Genomic DNA, 13671 nt, shown 5'->3' on the forward strand with positions numbered 1-13671 from the left:
AAGCGAGGGCTGGAAGGAAATCCAGTCCTGCTAATAACCTTCGCTGGTTTCTGACTGCTTGGGCCTAAAAAAAAAACCAAAACCACTCCTGACTCTGCAGGGCACCTCCTCCCCTTCCTCCTGGGAATGTTTCCCACTCACAGCATGAGTTGAATCTATCCTCCTTTTCTCTGGCCAGTGCCCACTTCTCTCAGAAACCTGTGTCTGGTGCTGTTTCCTCGATGAGATGAGATGGGCAGGGCTTACCAAGGCTGCTGATCTAGGCCTCAGGATTTCCCCAAACTCTCACCATGACAGGCACACTACCATCTGAATTAGCGTGTCTCTCCTTTGGAAATGGAGAGTGGCTTTAGGACCTCTTTGTCTGAGCGTTCCCTATGTCCTGCCTTGCACACAGGAAATGCCAGGCATGCATCTGACCATGAACATGGTTGAACTCTCTCAGAGGTAGTTCACCGCCACCTATGAGAGTCATAGGGACCTGGGCTTGAATCCTAGAGATGGTCTCTGTCAGCAGGAGGCGTCGGAAAAGGGCCAAGTCCTCTTTGTGAGTAGGTTTTCTCTGGGAACAATAACCACATCCCGGGGAGTTTCAGAAAAGACAGTCTGAGTTGACAGACAAATATTTAGCTCAGCTTAGACCACATGTAAGTCCTCCCTAAGTGACAATTAGGAATATTTACTACTTAGTTGTTTATAAGGTTACAATGTTCTAGTTAAACATCAGTTTAGATGTAGCTTTTTTACAACTTCAGTCAGTGGGATTTGGACTTCCCTCCAAAGTGTCAGTGGGCTTCAGCTACTTAGAGCTTAAGAAAAAGTGACCATGGCTCCCTAAAGGGTGAGCAATTTGGCCTTCAGACCCCCCTTCAGCAATCTGCCCTATCACCTGCTGCTGGGCCTTGCAGCCTGCTGCCAGCTGGCCGGCCCCTCAACTGCATGAGTCACTTCCTTCAATGACTCAAGTCTCATCTTTCCATTGGTTCTAGGGTCCAGCTGTGAAGTGGCACCTAGCAAGGATCAAATTGCTTCATCAGGTCCTAAGACCCACATCAATGCATTTCATGGCCAGTGGCTCAGAATTCTGGAGGGCGGGCGCTCCTGGGCACACACCCTCTGTACTCACTCTGTCATCCAGATCGTCGTCGCTTTCATCCATCTCGTCCTGCCGAAGGTTCCATTCATACTCTACATGGACATGTGGGTTGAACTTGCCGGATTTAGCCTGGGAAAGCTGGAAGGAACAGCAAGTGCACACCACTTCGTGGAAATGCTCAAATACCCCAACAGACAAGCAGCCCCTCACTCACTCCCGAAGGGTCATGACGCGGCCCAGTGGGCACAGCTCGAACCAGACAAGCTGGGTGGCTGTAGGACTGGCTGGGACTGTGAAGACCTACACACACAGGGGAAACCTTTCTGAGTCTGATAGCATGGTTTTCTCCAAAAGCCAAAGTTTCCGTACTGCAAAGATCCTCAGGACTTCAGATTATGGGTTGGGAAATTAGACCAAGAGGCATCAGGTTGAAGAGGAAGAGCTTGGAAGTTGGAGGCAATCTGTGGTTCTCCTTTGTTCACGAAGTGTGGGTAGAGAAAATGGTCTCAGAGGACTCCAAGAGTACAAACTACAGGTGCTGGAGAAATGGCTCTTGCTGTGCTTACAGGTGACCTAGGTTTGATTCTCAGCACCCACAATGGTGGCTCACGACCACCTGTAACTCCAGTTCTAGGTGATCCAACACCCTCTTCCGGTCTCTACAGGCACCAGGCACACAAGTGGTACTTAGACATACATGTAAATACGCATCTACATACGCTAACAATAAATAAGTCTTAAGAAATACTAAGAATACAAAATACAGCCGGTGATTGTGGGGCCAGCCCTGGCACTGGGTAGACTGAGTTTGGAAGATGAAAAGTTGGAGGCTATCCTCCTCATGTTCATTTCTTCTTTCTCCTTCCCACTGCAATCCCCCAGGATGACTCAACAAAACAAGAAACGAATAAAAATATCAAAACAACAAAAAGTGCAAAACCTACAGCTGCCAGGCCTGGAATCGGACACTCGGAAGACACTGAAACCCAGCAGAATGTAATCTCTTCTCCTACCCTCTCTTTCCCATGTGCTGGGGCTGTGGTCTCTGAAACGCAGTTATTTTTCTTACCGCAGTGCCCGGCTGAGCAGCTCAGGTTTGTCTTCCACTTGTTGTCTTCCTGCCTAAGCCTCCTAAGTGCCTGGATCACAGGCATGCACCACTATCCCCAGTCCATTCCGTTAAAACTTAGTTCTCATCTAAGGTCTTGAGAGGGTGGAAACTTAGGTGCGGTACTAAGAGGCAGGGCCTGCGGGAAGTGATGGGGCTAGATAAGGTTATTAGGAAGGAGCCACAATGGCTGAGTACTGGTGACTTTAGAAGAGGGAAAAAAAATCAGGCAACAGAGGCACTCCCATGTCTCTTATATGGGATTAACTGTGACAGGAAAACGGCCACCACAGACGCAGCCCTCTACTCTAAACCAGGAGTCAACATAAACCTGTTCTCTTTACAACTGGCCCACTCTGTGCTAGTATGCGGCCAGCAACAGAGAGCGGCCATTATACACCATGGTTAAGAGAATCCTGCTTATGTGAAGGTCTAGAGCATTAGGCAAGAACGAGTCGGATGAAAAAGGTGAGTGTGTACAGAAGGCTGGGAAGCAGGAGGGAGGATGTGCTTAACGTGCAGAAAACTGGTACACGCCATTGTCTACTTGTCCAGCTTTTGGAAGTGACTTCCTAAACAGTTCTTGACCACTGGCTGCCAAGCAGCCTGAGGTCCCGGCAAACACAAAGCATGGGCCTAACCCTCAGTCCTCCAGAGGCCTTTCGTCTCCAGTGTGACAACATGGCTTCACCACCCTTTCAAATGTACCTCAGTACTTATCTGTATTACTTTAGCTAATGTTCAGAAACACAATGACATTTGCTTCATCTTTCCCCAATTTCAGCCTCTCAGTATAACACTTTAAAGGCTACTGAAGTCTAACAAAGCTCCCATCTTAGTTTTGCTTACCAGATCTTCACACTGGGTAGCTTTGAGTCTCTTTGCTATATCCAAGGCAGTTTCTCCATTCTGGTTAACTGAAACAGTGAAGAATACAGTCGGATAATTATCTAGGACACTGCCTCAGGAAGCGAGAACATTAAACGTGGCGTACATGCAGTCTCAGTCCCGTGGGACACCTGAGAGGGGCCACACTCACCAATGTCCACGGTGGGCTTGCTCCGAAGCAGCAGCTTCAGACACTCCGGCTTGCCATACATGCTGCAATAGTGCAGGACCGTATTCCCCACCGATGTCTGCTTATCCAGGTTCCCACTGCAAGAGTGCGGTATGGTTAGAAAATGAGCGACTCAACACCTGAGGACTGTGACCGCTCTCACCTGTGAGGTATATGTATGCTTAAAAGCGCAAACAGTCCTGAGATCTGTGTGTCCTATGCTTTTCCCTACACCTCGCAGATCATACATATACCTATGGGCACACGATAAAGCGGGCCTCCTAAAAGGTTAACAACAATAATAAAATGGAGTAATAAAATACTACGGCGAAAGCCATTTAAGATGCATGAATTGTTTATTTCTGGGATTTTCTATTTAGTTCTATAGACCATGTGTGACTATGAGTAACAGAAACCTCAGAAAGGGAAACTGCAAAGAAACACAGATATACTGTAACACCTTTCTCTTTCGTTTTCTTCCAGACAGGGTGTCACCAAGCCTAGCCTAGCCCTCGACTCCTATGTGGCTCAGGGTAGTCTTAAACTTCTGACATCCCTGCCGTACCTCTGAGTGTTGAGATGGTAAGTGTGCACTACTACACTTGGCTTCACACTCCTCCACTTCCACCCCCCTGCACCCAGGGCCTTGTGCACACCAGGCAAGCACTGTCAACTGAGTCATATCCTCAGCTACCCAAGCACTTAGATGTTTTTTTATTATATTTTTATTTATTGATTTTATGTTAGTGTGTGTATGAAGGTCAGAAGACAAGTGTGGGAACTTATTCTACCATATAAGTCCTGGGCGCGTGTCTACGGGACGGTTTCTCGATTAGTGATTGGTGCGGGAAGGCCGAGACCACTTTGGGCAGTGCCATCCCTGGGCAGGTGGCCTGAGCTTTATAAGAAGGTAAGCTTCGAGAGTCATGAAAAGCCAGTAAGCAGCGTTTCTCTGTGGTTCCTGCCTCTGCTCCTCCTTGAGTTCCTGCCTTGACCTCCCTAGTGATGAGCTGTGATCAGGAAGTGTAAGCTAAATGAACATGTTCCTCTTAGATGTTTTTAGTGAGGGAGCTTATCACAGCCCCAGTGAGCAAACTAGGACATGGTGAATGGTGTTAGGAGCTAAATGAATACATCTTTTGTTGTTGTTGTTGTTTTTCCAGTCAGGGTTTCTTTGTATGGTACTGGCTGTCTTGGATCTCGCTCTGTAGACCAGGCTGACTTCAAACTCAGAGAACCACTTGCCTGTGCCTCCCGAGTGCTGGGATTAAAGGTGTGCACCACCACCACCTGGCTAAACCAATACATTTATGTAAAACTCTGTGATGGCACAGGACACCGCACACTCGATAACATGATGATATCCGTACTCCGAAGGCCTGCCTCTGCCTTGGTGTGTGAGGTTAGCAGGAACCTGTTGGGACATCCTTGACTCAGCCATTCCCTGCCCACTCTGTGGACATAATGTAGTGAATCTTCTTGGAAAGATTCTCATGCCATCAGGATTGACGGCACCTGTCTTTAGCTGTTGTGTCGTCTTCTTCCCAGCTCTGACCATTTATATCTTTTTTTTCCCTTTTCAAGTCAGGATCAAATCTGGTCCTATGCACTCTGGGCTGGCGTTGAACTTGTGGTTCTCTTGCTTTAAGTCTCCCAAGTAGCTGGGACTACAGGCATGTGCCACTGAGCATAACCTTATAACCATGTATTTCTGTGTGCTAATACTAGACTGAAAGACCACACACACAGGGAAACTATGGTGTTTCCAAGATTACACCTAATCTATAAGCTCCACAAGGGCAGTAACCGCACTGACTGTCTACTGTGGGACAGACACTGTGGACTGCTGCTTTGCTCTCAGCCACTGTGCTGTGTTAGCTCTCAGAAGGAAGGCTAGACCTTTACCTAGTTTGGGGTGTCCGTGCACCATCCTCCCTATGTGAGCTCAACCTTCCTATCTGATTGCTGTTCTCTGGATAGGCTCTGCTGAAGAGTCCAGTAAGGGTCGGGCCGGGACAAACCCCCAGTGCTCGGCACTACACTCCCATCAGTCAATGTGTCCTTCACTTGCACTGGCCATGGCTGCTTTACATCAAACCAAAGACAATGAAAACCCCTAAGTATGACTGACCTGAACTGCTAAGTACTTTCTACCGGTTAAGGCCACAGGTTGGCCAACTTTAGCTAGTAGGTCGTATGTGGCTTATATCCTGTTTATATAAAGATTTACCAATACACAGCTTCACTAACTCATTTGCAAATTGTGGTCTATGGTAGCTCTGATCACAATGGCAGAGTTTCATAAAGGGCTGCAATTGAGCTTTCATGACCTGGAAAAGGTCTTTTAAACTGGTTAGCCACAGAGAACTCCTGTGAGTTCTGGTATAGGTCCCACACTGTGGGAGCCCACAGAGGTTTCCTAGTGAGATCTGAGTTTGCTTTACCCAGCAAGGCTGCATAAAGGGGATGGCTTGACCACATGAGTGGTGACCAGGTTGTTTGGAAGGGTCTGCACTTGGGCTGTGTGGTATGCTTTGATCTAGCAAGGGGGAGGTTTTTTGCCCTCCCCCTTGCATTGTTATAAAAAGTCCTTTGGAAGAGATGGAAGGGGCCAGTGGGTATTGATCCAGGTCTTCCCGAAGCTATCCTGTGTTTCTGTCTGTCTCATCTCCACCATCTTTCTATCTACAAGTTTCTCACCCCTCTCTCCTCAAGAGTAGCCTGGGTCAAAGTGGGAGCTGGCCTCCCACACCACACAGGATGGTTTGTACTACTCAATCATACTCAGTTCATTCAGATGAGAACACAAAAGCCATACCAGTTTTGTACAAGGAAATCAACCAAATGCAGAGACGTCTGGTCTGCGGTCCTGACGGCAAGGTGAAGGGCTGTCTCCCCGAGCTCCTGAGAAAGAAGGATGGATAGAAATGCAGCGGTCATGCCTCTAGCAGCTTCTCTGCCAAGGAGCCCTGAGCAATTATCGAGAGCACTTCTGCTCTCCAGTTCTCTTAGACATGTTCAGCTAATATACACGTATCTCATTAAATGGTGTCCAAAAAGCATGATCCCTCATTTGAACTCATTTCTCCCTTCCCTTTTTTTCTCTTTTTGCAGTTTTGAGAAAGGATCTCGGCCGTACAGCCCAGGGCGGGCCTCCAACTTGTTTCCATCCCTCTGCTACTTCATTCCAAGTGCTGAGATGACAGAAGTATATCACCACAACATGCTCATTTTTTCTACTTTTTAATCCTTTGGCTTCTCTGAGGCCTTACCTGCCCAGGTTCCAGCAGTGGCTCCATTAGCTCCACCCCCTCTGCATAGACTTGGATTAGTGCAAGTAAGTCCCTGGACTTGATGGCCTCCAGCAATTCGTTCAGCTTAGCTGAGGAAGAGGCACAGGTCTTCCTGGAGAACCGGTGGTCAACATACTTTGCAGTGATATACTCTTTTCGTACAGTCCTGGAAAAAAAACCAAAATGGTCAGAGCATTTCTGCTTTCCGAGAGCTGAAAACATTTCTCCTCTCCTCCCCTTAATTAGACATGCTTCTTTTCAAACAACAAACCAGGTTTTAGACAAGTCTAGCAGAGACAGAACAAGGAAACAGGTATCTGCTTATATGTGTAGGTAATACATGAAATAACAAAATTAATGGGCACCAAGATCATGGCTGACTTCTTTTCTACACAGAGAAACATGCTATGAATACTTCAAATTAACAACATATGGAGAAAGATTTTAAGAGGTGAGACAAAAGTTCACAGATTCTCGTGAAAAAACATTTTATTTTTCTGCTCTAACCTCTATCTCATAGGTAAGAAAACTGAAGTTCAGAAAGGCTGCCATCAAACCAACCCAATAGGCAACAATGGGCGTGTTACAAGGACAAGGATGAGTTGACTTCCCTGCAGAGATTCCCTTTAGGAGCAGGAGCTGGGACACCAGGCCTGAAGTCTGAGTGGCCATGTGGTATCTGTCCTTTGTGTATCTAGTCATCATCACCATGGAGACTAAAGCAATCCTGGGAGACTGGGCCTACATCCGAGCCCCAAGGTTGAAAACAGAGCCTCAATAACCCAGTGGTCCTTCAGAACCTCAATAACCCAGTGGTCCCTCAGAGCCTCAGTGGCCCAGTGGTCCCTCAGAGCCTCAATAGCCCAGTGGTCCCTCAGAGCCTCAATAACCCGGTGTTCCCACAGAGCCTCAGTGGCCCAGTGGTCTCTCTGTCACCTACAGAGGAAGACTGAAATGGAAGTCAGCTCAGAGGAAAACAGATGAGAGCCAGGGAGAAGGAACTAGGGTCAGGTGACATCACCTGAAACCACAGAAGCCTTCTGTCAATCCCTTGATTTCCCCACTTATACAAGCTAATTAAGAAAAAAGAGAAATGAAGTTTGGGTTCAAGTGCTACCTTCTACAGCAGCATACCAGTTGTGTGGCACTGGGTAAAGTATTTAAACTTTATGAGCTTCTGGTTTTTAATCATCTGAAAATGGAGACATCTACTCACTGGCACATTCAAGATTTATCTACTGATTTTGAATTTACATGTCTGTCTGTCTGAGTTTATATGCACCATGTGCTTGCTTGCAGGTTCCTGAGAAGGACAGAAGAGGGTACTGGATCTCCTGGAAATGGAGTTACAGGCAGCTATTAGCTGCCCAGTGTGGGTGCTCAGAACTGAACATCGGTGCCACACTTCACACAACTGTGATTCTGTAACCACCCATTTGACTTCTTGGGCAGTGTCTGCGTTCTGGCTAGACTTGCGGGTAAGGCATCGAGGGTGAGGTTAATAGGCAGTTTGCTTTCCTGTTTCCCCAGCATAGACTGAGCACAGTGTAAGCATGCGCAGAATTCAACAAAAGACCACTGGTGCCAAGAGGCCTTCTGGGAGACTTAACTTCATGATTTCAGACTGAATGTGCCCTGTAAAAACTTTAATACTTGTGTGAATCTGGTATCCATGGAAGCCTTGGCCAAATATTTAGACTGGTGTCCTTTCTTCCCTCACAGAGCCTCCCCAACCAGTGAGTAAGATTACTCTTTCTTCCTATTTATCCACAGTACTTAGGGTCTGAGGTACAGTCCTTAGCATGTACAAGGCTCTGGATTCAATCTTGGGAACTCTCCCTCTGATTTATTTTCAAGTACTAGGGTTGGGATCTGGTGGCTTCTAGGCATGGGCTTTGCCACTAAGCTCAGAGTTCCTAGTTCTTCTCTACCTATTCAATTAATTTATGTGGCTCAAAAGGAAAATGCTATCAGAAAGTGTTTATCAAGACGTCTCATGTCTGCTCCTATGCCAGACTACATAGACACTTTTGCCAACTGCCCAGTTACTTTACAGTTCCTTATGCAAACATCAATTCCAATGCTTATGTTGTCATGGTTTGGATCTGAAAACATCCCCCTCGGGCTCATGTGTTGAAAGCTTGGGCTCTAGTCAGTGACAGTAACATGCTACTGACCAGGTCATGAGGGCACTGACCCCACTGATGGGTGGATGCACCCGTGGGTTCATGGTGGGATGAACTATTTGAAGGGGCTGGCTGGAGGTAGGGGATGGCTGCAGTGTGTCATCTGTGAAGAGGATAGCAGCTTCTCCTTGGTCACTTCCTGCGTGCTCTGCTTTCTGGCTGCTCGGAGGTTAGTTCCCTTCACCACCTCCTGCGGTTGCCGAGCTTCTGCCTAACCTAACCCCGGGCCCAGCCATGGTACCAGCTGACTATGGCCAGAGACACCTGCCACCTTTGCCCCACAGAAGTCCTTCTGATGTATCACGGTCACACAGAACTTTGCATGCAAATGTGTTTGGCTTCTGAGCAGATAGTGCGGTGGTGAGAGAGATTTAATCACCAAATTTAGCCACAAATCGGTTTCTGAGTTTGACGGTGGGTATAGGTCCAGAGGGCATGTGTTTTTCTCCTTATTTCCCATATCCTCCTTTCCCAAAAGCAGCCTGCTTTGGACTGTGCTTTGCTTTTCAAAGTTTACCAGTAACAATCTTGGCAATCACTTAAAGCAGAACACGGGACTTAGTTTTTTCACATTCGCATAGTGCTTCATCATCTGGTAGAGTCACAGACTCCCTTTCTCCCAGTATTCTTTTCTATCACACAACTGACACTAGTCTCCAGAAGCGGAAGAGCTGAGTCCGAGGCACATAGATTTATAACCCTGGTACGGAACACCGATTTGTTTTTCTTGTACTCTGCCATTTTGTACTCCCACTGAAACATATCAGACAGAATGTCAGCCTCCCCAGACTTGCTGAGTGGGTTGTTCAGTGTCTACATCTTGGACAATCTGACAGAACTCTCCTGCCACTGCCTTGACATGTCTATTACCACAGCATGGCGTGACTAGATATGACTGTCCCTGAGGATCTGCTCCACAGAGCTGGCACTCAGCAGCAGCTCCCAGGCAGGAGGGTACTGCTGAGAAGAAACCTGCCTATTCCAGAGACATGCTTCAAAATACCTTTCTAGCCTTTTCTTGATAATGGGGAAACTACTGTAACCATCAGCTAGTTATATATTTTTTGTTTGGTGTGGGAGGGGAGGACGATAGAATGGTAAAGAATTAATATATTCAAAATACTTACATATCACTTGAAGGGGTGGGCTTTGGTGAAGGGCTGGGTAAATTTGCTTCCATGATATCATTAAAACTATTGTTTCCTACATTCTTGGCCAGCTGTAATATAAACAAACAGAACATGGTAAACTCTCTACCACTGGTTAATAGACTCCTATTATTTGCTTTCAAGATTTTTATGTATGTGTTTTCCTTCATCTAACTCTGAGTATACAAACTATCCCTTTTTTCTGGTTAGCAGAAATTTCCCAAGCACCTGTCACATGCCAGGTACTGATTCTCAGGAATATTCAGCATCTAGTGGAGTCAGCTTATGTCAAGATAATCAACAATGTCTACAGATATGATGTGATGATGCCTGAAGGGAACAAGACTTGACTCCCCCACCCCCCCACACACACATAAAGTTTCTGAGATCAGACAGACCTTCGCATGGGAGCCTACACTCATGAACAATAGCTTTTCACATGCACTAGTACACATCCTTGTTATACAGAACCAAGTTACTTCAGGTAGGCAGAAAAGAAAGGATCATTCCCTTCCTGGGTACAGATTAGGGTGCTGAGGTTACAGCAGAGAAGTATTCATAAAACATTTTGCTTCTGGACTTAGGACTGTTCCAAGAAAATTTCTGTGTCCTTTAGACGGGCCTTTTGTCATATACTGAATTCTGAGATTCATGCAAAGCTCAAGAGACATTCATGCAAACAAGTCTTTGGGTAGAAAAGTCTTGGCTTTATTGTACAGTAAGTATTTATTCTTGGACTTTCTCGTTTCTGGCATCAACACTGGATTTCATGTTTATAAGTAAAGGACCTGCCATGACACCCTTTCTATGCTGGAAGAGAATGTGTTCCAGGGCTCACTATGTCGGAGCCTTTTCTCTGCAATCTGAAGTGAAACAAAAAGCATGATTTCATGGTTCCTAAATGAATAGGTTCATGCAACACAAGGAAGCTTGTCATCCATGGCTGCTCAGATGACAGAGTGACTATCGGCCTTGCCTTTTTGAGGCTCCTGTGCAGACAAGGCTAGTGATGAGCTGGGTCTACTGTTTTCCTGGGCTCCAGTTCATTCATATCCTCGAGAGAGACCCTTTTATCTGGGTGCAGTTTCACTTCAACAAATTTCATTCTCAGTGCCAAGTCTTTCCTACTAGGGTTAAATTATTTGCGGCAAGGACCCTGGCCATTGGCATTAATGGGGGAAGCAACTGGGCCTTTTATTACTGTTTTCAGTGTATCACAAGGACCAGAGGAACTATACAAAAATTTCAAATTTGATGGGAAAGCAAAGGGAAAAACACACTGAAGTATCCTTATCCTTCATATTTTTCAAATTACAAAGCAACTTATTCCCTTAGCAACTATGTATGTTAGGCTAAGGAGTAACTGGCTCTGTGACACTAGGTAACAGGTCCTATATACTTTTACAAATATGCAGTAGCAAAGATTAAACTGTTTTAATAATTTAAGCCACTAAGTATTCTGCAGACATGCTTTAATTGCCATTGTAGTGAACTGTATGAAAACTAATCCCTAATGGGGAAAAGCAGCTTGGAGAGGCCTTTCCCTGAGAGACGAGCCAGTCCCAGCATGGACTACTTTCTACTGAAAAAGAAAACGGAACTAAGCAGTAAACATTACCTACCCCAAAAGTCAAATTCGAAGTGTGCAGAAAAATCCACTGAATTTGATAATTATTTGTAGCTGTTAGAAATAAACCCCTTAAGAGGAATATGTTAATGTATCTGTGACAATGAACTTCCCTTCTAAAGTACAGGGTAGGACTTACCAAGAGTTCGGAAGTTCCTAATTTGTCTAGTTCCAAAGACTGAATGCGAGAGATATGAACCCCCATTTCCCTGTGGATTCCGGAACATTCTATACAGGTCAAAATACCCAAGTTGGTTGAAAGCCATGTGGGTTCTGTGGAAAAGATTTGATGAAACAAGACATGTCATTCAGAGTGCTGGCTGTGGAGGAGACTCAGAGCATCAACCTTGGTAAGAATCAGCACAAGGGCAAGGTTAAATGTAGGAACTGGGAGCTTGTGTTTTAGTCCAGGGGCTCACAGTATCCCTTCAATGTGTCATTAAAAATCAAAGTGAAGTCATTCATCCCTGTGAAAATTGACTTTAATCCTCTCCCTAGAGAGCCTAAAGATCATTCCCAGGCCTTGTACCAGAGTTCCCTTCATGCCTTGGTCACTTATCCCAGGTGATGGAGTTGAGGGCCTGTTAAGCACTGAATGCTACAGCCATAGTCTGACCCATCCATCACTCCAGTTCAGTCCTCAGAAGCACCAGGTCTGCACTCTGACCTTAAGCAAATCCCTCTCATCCCACATGGAGTTTCATCTATAAGAGGAAGACACTAGTACCTTACTGACACACACTCTGTGAGGACAGTGTGCTAGGGAAACATAACCCCTAGCCAATCCTTATATACTGAGCTCCTTGCCAAAGCCCTGGTTTCTGAGAACAGGAGCCCAAGGAGTGGGGGCGCTTCCCTGGAACAGAGACCAGGAAAGGCTTCACGGGGGATGGGGGACATCTGTGTCACATGCCAGGCGACTGCACACACACAGGTTTATCAAGTGCATATAGCGGGAGGGCTTTCCTGACCCTAGCCTGTGTAGATAAGACCCAGGACGACCCTGCATTAACACTGCTCTGGCTAGAATGGCAGACTTGGGACTTACAACATGAACACCACATTCTGTCTTCACTCCTTTAGTGACCATGATGCACACACAGGGAGAGGAGCACTGTGGCAGTGACCATCTTGGAGAACAGGTTGGGAATTCTCCCTGTAGGGAACCTGAGCTGTGTGTGTGGTTAAGTCGGCCTACAAACCGTAAGGAAGTCGAGCAACCGCCCCACTGAAGACTACACAGGAAGAGAGAGGATGCTGAACAAGCTCGTCTGTGCACAGGACACACACCTGATGAGCCACAGTCACAGCAGATGTCATTGCCGGGGAGCCGCTGTACATCCTCGATGATGGCTTTGGTCAGATCCTCCAGACTGTTCTCCCCTGTGCTCTGCTCACCACGGAAGGCCATGGTTAGGGCCTCTTCTTTGCTATTCGTCAGTACTGATATCCACCTGTGGTCAAGACACCAGAGAAAGGTAGCCTTCACAAGGGCATGGCCACCACTCTCTTCCTCCACTGGAAACCTACTTTCAATATGCACTTTCAACCCGCCTCCCCCTAAAAGAAGACAGCAGTAAAGCAAAGAGAAATGGAAAACTAAATTGGAAGAGAAGAGATGACTGGGATTATTTGAGCACATGTGAGGTCCTGGATTCAATCACAAAACCACAAAATTCAAACCACACACACACACACACACACAACAAAAAAAAAAAAAAAATTAAACACAAGGGGCTGGAGAGATGGCTCAGAGGTTAAGAGCACTGACTGTTCTTCCAGAGGTCCTGAGTTCAATTCCCAGCACCCACATGGTGGCTCACAACCATCCATAATAAGATCTGATGCCCTCTTCTGGTGTGCGGGCATGCTTGCATACAGAACACTTACACATAATAAAAAATAGTTACATCTAAAAAGAATTAAACACATAAATTACAGAAATAAAACAGAACAATGGGAAGAAACACAGGACAAGTGAGAGAGGTGGCTGGCGTAGATGACACAGAGATGGCTGGGACAGACGATGCAGAGAGATGGCTGGAGTGGATGACAGAAGGACACTGCACCTGAGGACCTGCGTGAATATGCAGATGCTCTCGTTCTTCTGGGGGCAGAATGAAGGGGAGGACTGACTGACAGGGATGATAAGGAAC

The 13671-nt window shown here is 46.3% G+C and overlaps 1 protein-coding gene across 11 annotated transcripts in view; it reads right to left on the reverse strand.

Annotated features, from left to right (window-relative positions):
- The window catches only part of Asap1 (ArfGAP with SH3 domain, ankyrin repeat and PH domain 1), a 311987-nt gene that overhangs the window by 35656 nt on the left and 262660 nt on the right, over positions 1–13671 (reverse strand). For all 11 annotated transcript variants that reach the window (XM_028876034.2, XM_028876031.2, XM_028876033.2 and 8 more), the window contains 8 exons: positions 12806–12969; positions 11655–11788; positions 9868–9959; positions 6534–6720; positions 6080–6165; positions 3244–3359; positions 3054–3121; positions 1127–1234 (listed from right to left, as the gene is read on the reverse strand). In XM_028876034.2, coding sequence (XP_028731867.1) covers positions 1127–1234; positions 3054–3121; positions 3244–3359; positions 6080–6165; positions 6534–6720; positions 9868–9959; positions 11655–11788; positions 12806–12969 — 955 coding nt within the window. The remainder of the gene's footprint in view (positions 1–1126; positions 1235–3053; positions 3122–3243; positions 3360–6079; positions 6166–6533; positions 6721–9867; positions 9960–11654; positions 11789–12805; positions 12970–13671) is intronic.

The sequence above is a fragment of the Peromyscus leucopus genome, chromosome 20, assembly GCF_004664715.2.
Source record: "Peromyscus leucopus breed LL Stock chromosome 20, UCI_PerLeu_2.1, whole genome shotgun sequence".
In the NCBI taxonomy this organism is placed as follows: domain Eukaryota; kingdom Metazoa; phylum Chordata; class Mammalia; order Rodentia; family Cricetidae; genus Peromyscus; species Peromyscus leucopus.